The sequence below is a fragment of the Protopterus annectens genome, chromosome 6.part0 (assembly GCF_019279795.1).
Source record: "Protopterus annectens isolate FY-2018-M chromosome 6.part0, PAN1.0, whole genome shotgun sequence".
Classification (NCBI taxonomy): domain Eukaryota; kingdom Metazoa; phylum Chordata; order Ceratodontiformes; family Protopteridae; genus Protopterus; species Protopterus annectens.
In genome coordinates, this window is record NC_056737.1 from 275,414,472 (window position 1) to 275,430,447 (window position 15,976).

General features: G+C 40.4%; 1 protein-coding gene across 5 annotated transcripts in view; it reads right to left on the reverse strand.

The window, feature by feature from the left end:
- SMOC1 (SPARC related modular calcium binding 1) overlaps window positions 1–15,976 on the reverse strand; it is a 1,430,756-nt gene that overhangs the window by 819,055 nt on the left and 595,725 nt on the right. For all 5 annotated transcript variants that reach the window (XM_044074027.1, XM_044074032.1, XM_044074030.1 and 2 more), the window contains exon 4: window positions 558–657. In XM_044074027.1, coding sequence (XP_043929962.1) covers window positions 558–657 — 100 coding nt within the window. The remainder of the gene's footprint in view (window positions 1–557; window positions 658–15,976) is intronic.

The window sequence follows — 15,976 nt, forward strand, 5'->3', positions numbered from 1 at the left end:
CTGTGCCTCTCTGACTGGCAATAGAAGTGGTTGGAAGTCTCACTGTGAAGAAATGCCACAATAATCTTAGAGGCTTAAAAAATAAACATGAATAGTAGGAACAAATGGACAGCACTGACCCCACTAAATACCAAATGGAAAAGTTGCTATCGTTTAAACCATAAAAATAAGCAAACTTGGAAGAGTGAACCAATAAAGCCAAAGTAAGATTTATTAAATACAATGGTTAATGTTGTTCCCGTGTTTTCGTCTTACAAGGAAACTTCATCAGATCAAAGTGTACCAAGTTGACCAAACATATTTATACAGGTTAACCACCCCAATTAACCAATTAATTAATTGATCCATTTATACAACACCAATTTTGCAGGACTAAAGACAGTAAAGCTACAAACAACAAACAAGCTATCCACTTGATTCGTATTTTTTGCTACTGTTTAAAACAATGCATTTAAAAAAGAAGGCTTCAGTAAGCTGTGCGACTTGGAAAAATCCTCCAATGTTCCTATCCCACAGAAAGAAACCCAGAAATGCATGAAAAAAATCCTTAGCATTACCTGAACAAACTGGAGTTTTGTTTTGCACAGAAGACCCACTGATAGGTTTTCCATCGGAGGTGACACACCAGCAGTATCCAGTATACGTGTGGCATTGAACCTGCTCAACAAGAACAAAAATGTATTCAGACACACATTATGAAGCTCAGAAATGTAGAAAATAGCAGTGCAGCAAAGCATGCATGTGATATCAGAGGCCCTAGTGTACCTTCCACCATCAAGAAGAAAAACACTGGTGTTAATGTCACAAGTCACTGTCACAAACAATACGTAGACCTTCGAATACCCACCACTGAGAACACCATAAACTATTACGGTTTGTAATATGTAGAGAGATAATAAATCTGGCTAGTTACATCTCATTTGGGTTAGTTAAAACAGTGTATCTATCACATTTCTGCTGTTCCACAAAACCCCCATTTTCTTCTGAACATCAGACAAACAGTACAGCTTTCCTGCACCCCAGCTCACTTCCAATCACAAAATAACTTCTGACACAGTAGGAAGAGCAAAAATGTGGCAAAAGTGAATAATTCAGCAGCACTCCAACTAGGTAAAAATGTGTTGTTTCAGCCCCTTCAGCAATATTTGAATTCCAGTTCAGAAAAGGGAGCTGTGCAATCACATTTCTGCTGGGATAAAGCCGGCAGTTTTAATTATTGTTTCAGCACGAGCAACAGCAGACAGTACATATTCTAACTGGTTTCAGTGAAACAAAAACAACTAAGAGGAAACTAAAATACTGTTATGTGTACATCCAAGTGACATGAGACATGGACACCAATTTCTTTACTTCAACTCCAGCTGCACAGCTGACCAAATGACCACATTAAGACTGACACTCCTTTTTAAAACCATATACCATTATATGTTACACCCTGCTTTATTTTTTTTACATAAGCTATATTATTTTAAACAAGGTATGAGTAATAGCTTTATGCAGAAAAATACAAGCATGTCATGGATTGATACATACAAGTTAGGACATATTTTTCACAAATCACATATAGTAAGGACAGTGAGGTCACCGTGAATAAAAATATTTTTGGGCAAATATCTACAAAAAAAAGACCTGTTTTCAAAAAATGGAAATGTGTACAGAATCTGAAACTAATTTTGGGCATACATGTTTTCAGACAGGATGGCATGTATTTATCAAAATCAGAGAAGAGAATTTTTGCAGCAGATATTTTACAATATTTGACAAACACAAGGCAGCATTTTTGCCAGGTCAAAAAATTTGACAGTTCACAGACAGCAACATTTGATGCATCTCTGAAGGTTGTTAATGCTAGAAGCATTAATAATAATTTTTTTTATTGGAAAATTAGCTACGTACCCACTAGATTGATGTTGTTATTGTTTGTGAAACATGGTTAAAGAACAATGACCAGAAACTACTTCTGTCAGGGTATAAACATTTTTACTGTGATAGACATTCTAGCAAAAAATCAGGTGGGGGTGTTATAATAGGGATTAAAGATAGTTATGAGACCTGTGATTATTACATATTTAATGATAACAGAACTACTACAGATTGTAACTGTGACAATAAAGACAATCCTGGAACATATAACATTTGTTGGAGTGTATAGACCAGCAAAGTTAAGTACTGACGACTTAGAGGAATTAATTTCTTGCATGAAGTAGAACTGGGAAGAATAACAGTGACTGGGGACTTATATTTACCAGAAACAAAATGGAATGATATTGATTCAACAACATTAGAAAGGAAATTATTCACAGCATATGTTCAGGACCTTCTTGAAAATACACAACAAAAATCTATGTAATCAGTTCCAGCCAAAACTGGTTTATCATATATTTATTCTTGTCTTCCTCAGTCTGAGTGTATCTAATCCGTCCATTTGTAAGTGCTTGAGAATACCGCTTGTCTGTTCTCTTGCAACAGTACAGCTCCAAATACATGTTAACTAGCATCTACCTGAAACACAACTAAGTCCAAATACTGTATGGTTAGTGGTGACGTCATAAGCATCTTCAGCAGCTTAAAGCTGCTTTTGCTATTCCAGTGACTACTCCCATGTCAAATCATGCTCTGGAAGTTTTTTAAAAGGTATCACAACCTCTGACATATTTGCTATGAAACTAAGCAAATACTGTAGCATTCCTAGAAATCTCATTAAGGCTTGCCTATCTTCCAATATCTGCATCACACTCACCATGGATCCCACTTTCTAAATATCTAATCCCATGACATCTGACATTAGAGCATAAGAATATGATCTATGCATTTAGAAGCAATCACTTAAATTTAACATTTGTTATTGTTCAGTTTTAGACTGCTTTGCCTCAGTCTGTTCAGCAACCTGACCAACAACTCATGCACCTATTTAGTCTCAACCCATACCTACACATCATCACTTTTATTACTACACAATCCACACATTCCATATCCCTTGATACAGCTCTCTGGAATATTTCAGTCACAAACAAAACACCTCATGGTAATTCAAGAAATCTGAACCTTTTCAATGGTGCAATGAATGTGCATAGCTTTGAGATTGCTTCATGAAGCTTACTCTATTAGAAGCCATGGATAACATCAAATAAAATTATGATACATCCTCCACATCTGGCAGTAACTGACAGTGTTCTCTGTGAATCACTTTGTTCAGGTCTTTGGTCTATGCAGGTCCTAAGCTTGTCTTACTCCACAAGTGTATCATCAATACTGTTAACTTATTCCATAGGGTATAACTATTTGGCAATTATCAAGGTTTTAATGCTGAAATTAAGCTGGTACCTTATCTGCTACAAAGACATACGTTTAGTGACATGTTTGTTGAATTAAAATAGGCCTACATAATTTAGAACATAAAGGGATAAACAGATGTGTGGGAATGTGTAGAGAAGGTGGTAAAACTCCATACAGCAGTAGAAGTTTGTGTTTTTCCATATAAAGTAAGGAGTGGTGACATTCTAAGTAGGCCCACTTCCAAGTTGGAGGGCAGTTGGGTGGAATAATTTATCCTTGAATTATGGATATAAATTGCTTAAAGTCCAGAGTACAGAGGGTAGTGACATGCCTTGGGCTCTGATGAGCTTATTAGTAGCAGGAAAGTAAAAAAAATAGCCGTGATCGTTGAAAGGAAAGCCTAGCAGAAATTAAGGAATCAATAATGCTGAGAGAGCTTTGAAGACTGCCTTTAATTTCCTAGTAACTGGTGAAAAACAATGTTTGTGAAGAACATAAAAGGAATGCAAGTAATCCAGAGGTTAAATGTTTACCGAAGATGGAAAGAAAAACAATAAAAGCAAATCAAATTACTTTATATTAAATAAGAGTGTACAGGGCTCAGTCAGCTCAGCATTGTAGATGCAGACAGTCCTGCCTGGCTTGTGTCAGTCACCTGGTTGTTGTCTGGGACTTTCAGTTCTGAGGGTCACAGGACACAAGGTACTATAAAATCAGCATGTAGCATAATACAACTGAAACAGTCCTATTAAACAAATATGGTACATCTGCCCCAAGAACAAAACAAAGACAACCTTGAAAACTGCCCTTTAAGCAGTCTTCAAAACAGAAACCACTGGTAGCAATTCATAACTCTTCCACTGTTTTTATTTTCAGGTGATGATGATAAATATCACCACAACTCATGACAAGAAGTACAGCTTTGTTGCACACGACTGCCTCCAGCATTGTTCTTCCCCTTTTTTTTATTTGGTCTCACTGCAATCTGTAAATAGTAAAACAACTACACCATTACAATTAAATTCATGAGTAACTATCTTGGGGTGCTTCTTAGGCTCTGTACTGTTGGAGCTATCATGCTATCCTGTAATTACAAGTACTATACCAAGTCTAGAAAAAAAATAGCTTACCCTGATTTAAAATTATTCCTGAGTCAGCAGGGAATGAAGTACAAATGTACACCTTTCCTGGGAGATTGTGCTGGCTCAAAAATGATTACTTACTGAAGTTATTTACAAATAAAGTGCAGGGAAGGCTTTGTGACCAAACAATAGCACATGTGAAACAAATTACTATCCAAAACAATCTCTGTGTAGTTAAAAATACAATATGGAAAATGACCTTCTCACTCCATTGTTGTCAGTTTGAGATTATCAGAGAAAAATTCATAACAAAACTACTCCTACACTACTGTGTCTATAAGGTTTCTAATGTTACTTTGGTATCTGCAGTGTGTATTATTCTCATTCCCAATTAGCCAGCAGTTCACTGATCAATGTGTACATGGTGGTGGTGGTGGTGGTGGTGGTGGTGGGGGGGGGGGTGTCAAACTGCAGCATGTTTAGGAATGATATGGTCAAAGTAGCAAAACAGCCTGTAAATTTTATATAATCTGTACACAGCTCTTGCCCATACTACCAATAACTATCATCTGCAGCTACAAGAACTTCTTCCTGCAGGAGCTGGAGACACATTTTTCTTTCTTTTTAGCCAAATGGAAACTGAAATAAGTGTTTATTGAACTTTCTGAGTCAGTAGGTTTAAACATTGACATGGTCATAACTCTGCTGCTTCTAGTCTTCTCGGGGCAAAATCTGCAACGTGGCTTCTGTCAGACCAATATTCATGAACTATATAGAACTTTTATTCTATAGCTTGGTCTCAGAAAGTCAGTTCAGTTGTTTTATGACATCATATTCTGGGAGAAGAATACAACTTTACCATTGCTACCAGCTCTGCTCATGAGACATGGTCAGAACATAATTCAAACAAAATCTGGGCCCAGAAAATACTCCAAAATACCAGACTTATTACTTTACTGCATCTGTGTTAGCACATAAAGCCTTGTCAATAGTAATTCACAATATTTTCTAACAAAACATGCAGTTCAGTCCAATTTTAAGAGTGTCGTCAATTTAATAGTTGATATATTTTATGTTAAAATCAAAATGTATTTCTTCCAACTCCAGATAAAACTTCACTCTCAAATTATGAACTTATCATCCTGTCACAGGTAAAAAGAAGAGCACATTCAGTTTATAAATAAAAGTTAGGCAACTTGTTCATTTAAGTGAAATGCAATAATGCTCCCACCTGGAAGAAAAAAATACATAAAATTGTACAGAATATGATTTCAAGTCATGAAGTATTTCACAGTGAGTCATATACTTCAAAGGGAACCCATCTTCTAGCTGAAGGAGTTAGATAATTTTCATCAGTCAAAGCTTTGACTTCTGAAGTCATCATACTGAAGACTGTTTTCATTTGAGTTACTACACTGGAGCAGATGAGATTGGTACATTAACAAAGTGAGAAAAGGATCTAGCCAGAGGTCCAGATATCTAAACACAGTATGTGTTACAACAGGGTTTAATATCTCAGTAAGTAAAATGGGTTCTGGAGTTTATTGGCTTGCACTACTGACCGACTGAAAGGGGCTTTACGTTTGTCCCTACAGGGAAGTTTAACCTGGTTTAAACCATCATTGACAAAGTTTTTTGACAAATAATAAGAGAATAATATGATGTTTTTGTACATCAATTTTTCAAAGGGATCTTTTAACAATCTGACTGACAGTGAGCATGTCTTGTTAAGAGTCTCTAGCATAGGACAAGACTTACTGGATAATGAAACCTGATAAAGTTTCTGGGGTTGTTCTTATGGCGCAAATTAACTATGCTGGCAAAATGTTTGACTTGTTGAATAGTGGGCAAGGATATGAGAATGTGTGTTTGAATGAGATCAGTGTCAACTACCACAAGATTGATTTGTAGTTAGTAGATTTTGTTATAGAACAGAGAATTAACAAAAGGTTGTATGGTTATTTAACATTGGAGAAACCAAAGATATCCAACATTTGTGGTATCCCTTACATCTGCAAGAATGTGGGGGATCCTCCGTTGAGACCAGCCATTCCAGCGCTAGGTTCTAAAACTGAACTTTTGGCAAAATGTATTGACTTGAGTTGAAAGGGTGTATAAACAAATTTCCACACATTCTGCGGCACTCTTGGCATTTTTATAAGTACTTAAAAATGTTAATTCTAATGATTTACTGTTTGTTACTATGGACATTAAAGACCTATTTTCAGTCATTCCCAATGATTTCGTATGTACTGGCTTGATGAATTGGTTACTGAGTTATTTACTGGTTTGAATTCAGATTTGTGTCTTGTTAAGGAAGCACATGAACATCTGTTATAGAACAATTTTGTTTCTTTTGAAGGGGAGTTCTACCATCAAACTGAAGGGGTAGCCATGGAGGTCTCATGTGCCCCTCTTTACGCAAACCTTGTTTTATTATATTTTTTCCAAATATGCTAAATTTTAGGATTTGTATTTAATATATCTGGATGATATTTTTATTCTGTGGTAGGGGACATTTGTTTTATATGATGAATGTTCTTAAATGCAAGTATGCCTTTCTTGAAGTCTAGATATTCAGCTGCAGATAGAATTATTAACTTCTTAGACATTAATATATACAAGTATTCATCAAAAAGATTTTTTCATCTAGCTTTTTGGGAAAAAAACACCTTCTTCAATAGTTGCTTACACTTTCAGAGTTGTCATTCTTTTAATTAAAAAGTTAGTGTAGTCAAGGGCATATGATATGTCTCCAGATTGGTACCAAAGGATGGTGACTTCCTTGTTCAAATATACCAGTTAATTGAACTATTTAAACACAGAGGACACCCTCATGACCTACTGGAACAGAAAAAAATTAGTGGTCATGTCGGGCAGGGCTGTCAGATTTGCAATCGTTTTGAAGGGAGGATTAGTAAAAACAAGGAATACCAAGAATAATTGGGTTGGCCAGAAGGTGATTTTTCACCTATTCAAATGGTACAGTTCCTACAAAGAACATTACTGATAGGCCCTGGGGGATGCTCGCCCATTTTGCCAACATTAGGGACATTGTGGAACCCTACCCTAGTTATGTATTCAAGAGAGCTGTTAACATTAAACAGGGTAGAAAGAGTGGACCTGTGTACATGGACAGGGTTTGGGACCACTAAGTGTAACGGCTGTTACCAATGCCTCTTTATTAATACCAATCAGGGTGAGATTTTCAGGTTAATGTACCAATTCACTGACCTCCCAAAGGTCAATTTCACCACCAGGGCAATAGTTTATTTGGCACATCATTCCTTATACAGTACTTTTTACATTGGCAAAACAGGGCATACATTTAGAGAACATATTTATGAACAACAAGGTGCTGCGGTAGCATTGTCGCCTCACAGTAAGACGCTGACCAGTTAGACTGTCAGCTAGAGCAACTTCTGCGTGGAGACATTTGTGAGTGTGCGTACCTTCGTTGAAGGTTGTGTGTTAGAGCTGGCAACTCAGCACGTAAAAATCAACTGCCAATCGGGACCGGAGTTCCGCTGTGGCGACCCCTAACTGGGAAAAGCCGAAAGACACAACATTATGCCATTAGGAGTGACAGTATTAACAATGCTCTGTTCTGTAATGGTTTTTAAAAAAATTCTATTTTTAATGTTGCAGAAAGTCAAGATTAGTCCCCTGTAGGTCTATATTACATCACCGAATGCTTAAAAAAGCAAACGGTGATTGATCAAACTTATGTAAGCGAAAGCTTAAAATATCAAAGCAACAGAAACCCAAACTTTTTCCTAGGGAAAGAATTTGGTTGTCCGTTTCTGTTGCTTCGGTATTTTCAGTGCTGTGGTGGAAAGTTACGAGTCGGGTTCAGGTAAGTGTGCGATTGTGTGGATGTGAGTGTTAGGGTGGGTTAGGTGAGTTAGGGTTAGGGCGTGGGTTAGGTATGTGTGGGATTGTGTGGACATGAGGGTTAGGGTGGGTTAGGTGAGTTAGGGTTAGGGAGAGGGTGAGATGAGTGTGCGATAGTGACAGACCTTAGGGTTAGGGTTTGGGTTAAGGTAAGTGGATAGTTAGTGGTATTTGTATAGTTTAGTGTAGGGTTAGGTGTCAGATTTTAGGTGTATGTGTGTGGATTGCTGTTTGTTTGGTGTGCTTGTGTTGTGTGTATGTGTTTTGGAACAGCGATTTTAAATCATGGTTCTGACAGTTTGAGATTGTAAGCTTTCCCTTACATAAGTTTGAGCAATCACCGTTCACTTTTTTAAGCATTCGCTGATCTAATATAGACCCTCCCCTGGTACATAACTGGGGCATTTTTTATAGTGTAGAGAATTACGGTGGCAGCTTAGACTACAAGCACATATTTTCCCTGGCATTAATGAAACTTTGAATATTAACTGTATATTAAAAAAGAAAGCTGGTACACTATAACATGAGAGGATATATGTTGTAAGAAATTCATAGGCATTTTTAGGATGTTACTTTTGGTATTTATCAATAATACATTAATATAATTTACAATAGATACGTATTACATTATTTATATATTTACTTTATTTACATTCACTTTTACAGAATGATTTATTACATTTTATGAATGTTTGTGGTTTTAAGCTTTGGTGTATACAATAACTGGGTCTGTTTTCTAAATTTGGTACATGTTGATTTGGCTACCATGTTTCTTTAAATAAGAATCATTTTGGTGGTAGTCACATGATATGGACTACTAGGTATAAATGGAGTATCACCATGGTTTTGATTGTTCTGATAAATTCTGGTGTAATTTATGAAAAAAGTGTTTACTTTATTAAATTTTCCTGTGGAGCCAATTTTTTTTGATGGGCGGCGCAGTGGTGCAGTGGTTAATGCTGTCGCCTCACAGCAAGAGGTTCTCTGGTTCGATTCTCAGCTGGGGTGCCTTCTGTGTGGAGTTTGCATGTTCTCCCTGCGTTCACGTGGGTTTCCTCCGGGTACTCCGGTTTCCTCCCACATTCTAAAGACATGCTTCTGGAGCATTTCTCCCCGGGCCTCCGCTGAAAACAGGATCTGTGGAACCTAGTCGGACATTCCCGGTCAACAAATGTTAAATAAAAAAAAAAAAAAAAAAAAAAAATTGATTGTTTTTCTTACCTGCAGATTATAGGCTGCACACTCCCCATACAAGCACAGTGGCTTGGGATGTCGGTGTGCAGTGGCAGTCCTCATGCAGCCCTCACACTCCTCATGCAAGCACAGTGGCTTGGGATGTCATTGTGCAGTGGCAGTCCTCATGCAGCAGTCAGCACTTAGTAGAGACTGAAGCAGCCACTACAAGGAAGGGCAGTTCTGGGAGTGGGTAAGCTGCTTCATTGAATTTCAAAGCTGTCCTGCTCCCCACCACACGATTCTTACAATAGTTGGAAAGAATGGGCTTATTAGTTACATCAAGCAGGGACAGAAAGGTCATGGGTCACTTATATAATCTGTAGACACCTCTCACCCCCTAAGGTATGAAAGGGTAGTGTAGTTATGAGGGTCTATATTACAAACCCAAACGCTTACCTTATCGAATCCCTGAACATCGACCCGTCCTTATCGAAACGCGAAAACATCAAACGTCCAGAAGAGCAAAATCAGAAATGTGGAATCTTCATGGTTGGCCTTCTGCGGTATAGCTCCGTAAGGTAAGTGTGCAATAGTTACGGACCTTAGGGTTAGGGTGCGGGTTAAGGTAAGTGCATAGATAGTAATGTATGTTAGAGTTAGTGTAGGGGTTTGTTAAGTGTACGTGTGTGGATTATTTCGTTTGTTTGGGTTTAGCTTTTTAAGGTAAGTGTGCGATAGTTCATAGGTTCATAGGTTCATACTAGGCTATCTGCCCAAGGGCATTTATAAGCCTAGCCCATAGTTATGTGGCTTTCGCCACCCCTTTAGTTTGAATAAAAACTATGCCTATCATTTTTCTGTGCCTCTGTCAAGCAGTGACACTGAAGTAATCCCTGGGGTATATCTGCGATCTCCCATCCATTGGTCAAGATTCCTCTTGAACAAGGCCAGCGAGGTGCTCTGCCTCACATGTACCGGGATTTTGTTCCACAGCATAGGGAGTCTCTGGGTGATGAATCTGTCCCTCCAGCACGTTCTATTTATAACCGTGTCAAGGTTTAAGTCGCCGCCCTTGTGGTTCTGAGGGACCTAGATTTTTTGAGGTGAAGCATATTCATCAAATCTGGGTTTGACATGGCCTTATATGTCAGGCACAGGTCACCTCTGAGCAAGTGGTATGAGACTGAATAGAGCTGGAGTTCTTTCAGTCGGGCAGCATAAGACATATTTTTGAGACCCTTTATCCTTTTGGTGAGGAACTTTTGGGGCCTTTCAAGCTGCAGCAGGTGTCTGGTCAGATACATTCCAACGGGCATTGTACTCAATCATAGGTCTAATGAGTGATGAGTACAGGGGGACGATGACCTCCCTTGATCTAGATGTGAATCCCTTCATGATCAGGTGGGCGATATAGAAGGTTTTCCTAACTACTTTAGCAGCATGAGTGTCAAACGAAAGGCTACTGTCAACTTGGGTCCCCAGATCCCTGATGACTGTTTCTGTGCTCAGTGGATTGCCACCTATATGGTAGCTAGGGGTAACCTTGTTTTTCCCGAAGGGTATGACTATGCATTTTTTGGTGTTTAACTTCAGGACATGGCTCTGGCACCAGTTATCCGTTTCTGTGAGGCCCTTCTGGAGGATATCTGTGTCAGATGTGTTTTCGACTATAGCGCCCAGTTTGCAGTCATCTGCAAACTTTGTCAGCCATAACCCTCCTGTGTTTGCTTGTACTTCAGAAAAGTAGATGCTGAACAAGAGTGGACCCAGGACTGAGCCCTGTGGGACACCACTTGTGACAGGCTTTGAGTCTGACATGGCTCCAGCAACTCTGACCCTGTGGGTTCTGTCACTTAGCCAGTTTGCAACCCATCTTGTGATGTATGGGTTTACATTCAAGCTGATGAGTTTTTCGATGATACCTGAGTGGGGTATTGTGTCGAAGGCCTTTGCCAGGTCGAGGTAGGCTGTATGGACTGCCTTTCCCTCATCAATGGCCTTGGTGACTGTCTCGAAAATGTCAACCAAGTTTAAGAGGCAGGATCTGCCTTTGACAAAGCCAAACTGGGTTGGATCCAAAGTCTGCAATTTCCCTATGTCTTTATTTATGAGTTCCATTATGATCCTCTCCATGGCTTTGCAGATAAGGCTTGTCAAGCTAATGGGGCGGTAATTTCCAGGGTCTGTGGAGGCACCGCCCTTATGAAGTGGGACCACAGTCGCCGTGCGCCACTCCTTGGGTACGTATCCTGAGGTGAGGCTAAGATTAAACAGCTGTCCTAACTGTGGGTTTAATTCCTCATTGAGTTCATGAAGGACACAGCCGGGGACACCATCCGGTCCCATGGATGCTGTGTTTTTTGCCTTAGTGAGGGCAGTTCTCACCTGGGCGTTGGAGATGTTTGGGGGGCTACAATCCTCTGGAATAGATATCTCTCCTTTTGGGGGGGGAGAAGTTTGCACTGAACCTTTCAGCCAGTATGTTAGCAATGTGTGTAGGTTCAGTAATTTTCACATCATTTTGAACTAATTCTGAGCATATCTGGGAGTTTCCTCCTAGGTTTCTAACATAGCTAAAGAAGGCCTTATGATTGTCTTTAGAGTCCTTGGCGATTTTTCTCTCAAAATTTGCCTTGGATGATTTTATGAGAGCTCTTAGTTTTTTACTTATAATGATCAAAGGTGTCTTACCTTTCAAGGATTTTGCTCTATCTTGTAGTAGCTTCCTCCTTTTGTTGTAGAGCTTGTTTATGGCTGGGGTCCACCAGACTGGACGCTTGCCTTTGGTACAGAGAGTCTTAGTTTTGTTTGGGATTGCCTGATCCATGCAGTCCTGTAGGTGCTGGTAGAAGGCATTTGTAAGTGATTCAGCGGTTTGAGTAATGTTTACCACTGGCTCAGGGGCCTTAAAGGAGACCACACTAGTTTTAGAAGTGTGAAATCGGCTTTTGAGAAGTTTTTCACTGTGGTCTTTTTGTTTCAGGTGGGCGGGATGAGGACCTCCAGCGAGATTAGTTTATGATCTGATCTCACCAGTGAGGGGTATACTTCGGTGTTGAACATTTTGATCCCATGTTCGTGATGATGAGATCAAGTATGTTTTCTCCTCTTGTGGGGATGGTGACTAGTTGTTCCATGGCATTTGAGTTTATGAACTCCAGGAATCTTTGGGTTAGAGTGTTCGGGCTTGAGTAGTGTTCCCAGTCTATATTAGGGTAGTTGAAGTCACCTAGTATGATGGTGTTTGGAGATACATTTATCCCTCCAATGTTTTCAGGAAGGCCATGTGAGGTTCCTGAGTTTGAGAGGGTGGCCTGTAACATGCTACAAATTGCAGAGCAGTCTTGCCTATGGTTAATTGCACCTGGATGGTCTCCGATGCATCGTGCGTTGCCACCAACCTTGAGGTGTGGGTGTCCTTTATGAATATGGACACCCCCCCTCCTTTCTTGGTGTTGTCCGGATTTTGGGGCCGGAACGCATGATATGAGGTGAAACCTGTTAGTGCTGGGGTGCTCTCAGGAGCCTTGAACCAGGCTTCTGTCACAGCACAGACATCGATGTTCTCCATATTGAGAAGGGCCTCGAGTGCGTGCATCTTGAGAGTGAGACTTCTGGCATTGAGCAGCATTACCCTTAGTTTTTTCCTTTTGGTGTTCTAGGGTGGTAGGTTTAGAATTTGAGCCTTGCCTAAAAGGCACTATGGGGGTGGCAAGAGCCTTTGCCAATATCCGGAAGCCCAGGTGTGACAGGTGCAAGCCGTCCCTTGCGAAGCAGCGTGGCTTGTCCAGCATGTCATCCCAGGCAGACAGACATTGGATCCCCTTTGAATGAACACCAGAATTTAAGCCAATTATTAAAGCTGATCATCTTATCACTGTATTGTGGCATCATTCTAGGTGAAGGTAGGATACTGCTCAAGGTCAGGGTCATACCTGCCTGGGCTACATAATCAGAGAGCTCCTCGATGTCCCTTTTCATGTAGTCCAAGGAGTGCGTCTCAGGTCGTTGACACCAGCGTGGACAATGACTGAGTCGTACTTGTACCTGCTGTTGAGAGACCTGAGTGCTTGCGTTATGTGGTGGATTCTAGCGCCCGACAGGCAGCTTACTGTGACCTTCTCCTTACTTAGTCTGGTGAGCGGGACGTCAGTGTGTCTGACTATGGAATCACCAATGACAAGTGTGTCTGGCATTTTGTTTGGCCTTAAGGGCTGTGACTGTTTGACACTCTGACTGTGTGGTCTATGTGTTGCATGTGTTGGGTCGTGAGGTGGTAGTTGTTTGGGTGTCTGCTTTGGTGGCCTCTGCTGTTTTGGTAAATTTTTGATCAGAGCCTCCGAGTATGTCTTTGTGTGAGTATGTGTATGATTTGAAGTTGTGATGGTACCATGTGTGACTGGGTATGTATTGTGTGTGGTTACCTTCTCCTCCTGTCTGGTCTTGCCAGTCCTATGTTGAGAGAGCTCAGCCTCCAGTTTGGCCGTATAGTTGCATCTCTCACATGTATTTGTGTTTTGTGGGAGAAGGAGAGGATTGTCTGTGTACATGAGGCAATTGTAACATTGCCTCAATATTCCCAGGTTCACCAGTTGAGCTGGAGAGGACACTAGCAACTGATCCCTCGACATACTAGAAGTAGTAGATAAAGAGACTTTCAAAGGACTCCGGGGAAGTGGGTTTTAGGCTGGTGGGGTACTATCTATAATAAGAGTGCTTTATCAAGGTGCAAGTACTGTAGGAGTAAGTGCTAGGCTTTACAGATAGAGAATAGTCTACTTGGGAATCAAGTAGAGATGAACTTTTCAGTTATAGGATATGCTGGTTAGATCAGCAGTACAGCTCGAGGAAGGTAGTTCTAAGGGAAAATTTGAAGAGTGGAATTTAGATGGCCCGAATAGTTTAACCTTGTTTAACCGCCGCTGCTCTTGTGTGCAACAGTGGCAACTCCGCGCTAACGCGCGTTTAGCGTGTTTTATAGCAGGGGGCTGAAGGGAGCTAGGAATTGGCCCAAAACGACCAATGGACTACTAGTTTCTGGCTGAAACTTCACCAAATCGGACAAAAAGGCCGCTCAGTGCTTCCCACTCCCACTGGTAAGCAAAGAAAAGTACAGTTTTGTACCTACCATAAATGTAGATGTTCGAAGATCCACATTGCTGCAGTCCTTACATATGGGTAGTCCGCTGTCCTTGGTCGGCCCGAATACCAAAGTATAAGGCTGACGTCGGTCAAGGCGCTTAGAACTGACATCAGAACGTCAGGGTACAAAAGCGCATGACCGACGTCATATCCTCAGTCTTTTCTTGCCCCAGATGTCAGAAGACCCTAAAAAGAAAGGCCAAAACCAAAAGACAGCAAAAAACCAACCAACCACCCCTGCACTAATCCTATTTACAATATTTACAATATTCACAACCCAAACCACACAACCGCCTCTAACTACAGAGGCGAAGGAAGGAGGGTAAATTGGACTGCAGCAATGTGGATCTTGAACATCTACATTTATGGTAGGTACAAAACTGTACTATGTTCTTCATCTCACATTGCTGCAGTCCTTACATATGGGTAGAATCCCAAAGCAGAGGTAAGGGAGGATGGCAAAACTATAAAGCATTAGGAGCTTCCAAAATGCCCTGTAAAATTGCAGTGGCAAAACCAGCCCTAGATTTAGAGTAAAGTGGAAGGTGGTAATGCTTAGAGAAAGTATGCACTGAACTCCAAGTAGCTGCCTCCAAAATATCTTTAGTTGCCACCCCCCTTAAAAAAGCTGTAGAAGTGGCAGTAGCCCTAGTGGAATGAGGCCTAATCCCAGCTGGAATCTCCTTACCATGATGGGAATAACAGAAACCAATACAAAAACCAATCCACTTAGAAATAGTTTGTTTTGACACAGGCTTGCCCTGAGAACCCAAAGCAAACTGCTGAGACTGCCTGAACCCTTTAGTTCTGCTCAAATAATATCGCAACTGCCTGTGTATATCCAAAGTGTGCAAAATCTTTTCCCCTTTATTTTGGGGGTTTGCATAAAAAGTAGGCAAATGAATAGTTTGGTTTAAAGCCACACTAGAAACCACTTTAGGCATAAAGGAAGGATTAGTACGCAAAGATACCCTATCCTTATGGAAAATTAAGAAAGGCTCAACCGCCATAAGGGCCTGTAATTCAGAAACCCTTCTCGCAGAGGTAATGGCCAACAAAAAAGCAGTCTTCCATGATAAATATTTCAACTCGGCAGTAGCTGCAGGCTCAAAAGGTTGTAGAGTGAGTTTCTCCAACACAAAATTGAGATCCCAAGCAGGAGTAGGAGCTCTTGGGGGTCTTATATTCTTTGCCCCTCTAAGGAATTGCTTAAACAAAGGATGAGAAAACAATGGTGGGTCACAGTCATAGTGAGCAGAAATTGCTGCAGCATGAACCTTAATAGAGGAGAAGGACAAACCTTTGTCCAGTAACTCAGTAAGATATTGAAGAGCCACACTTAAATTAGGCTTAGAAACATCAAATTCCTTTGCTGTACTCCAAAATAAAAACCTCCTCCATTTATC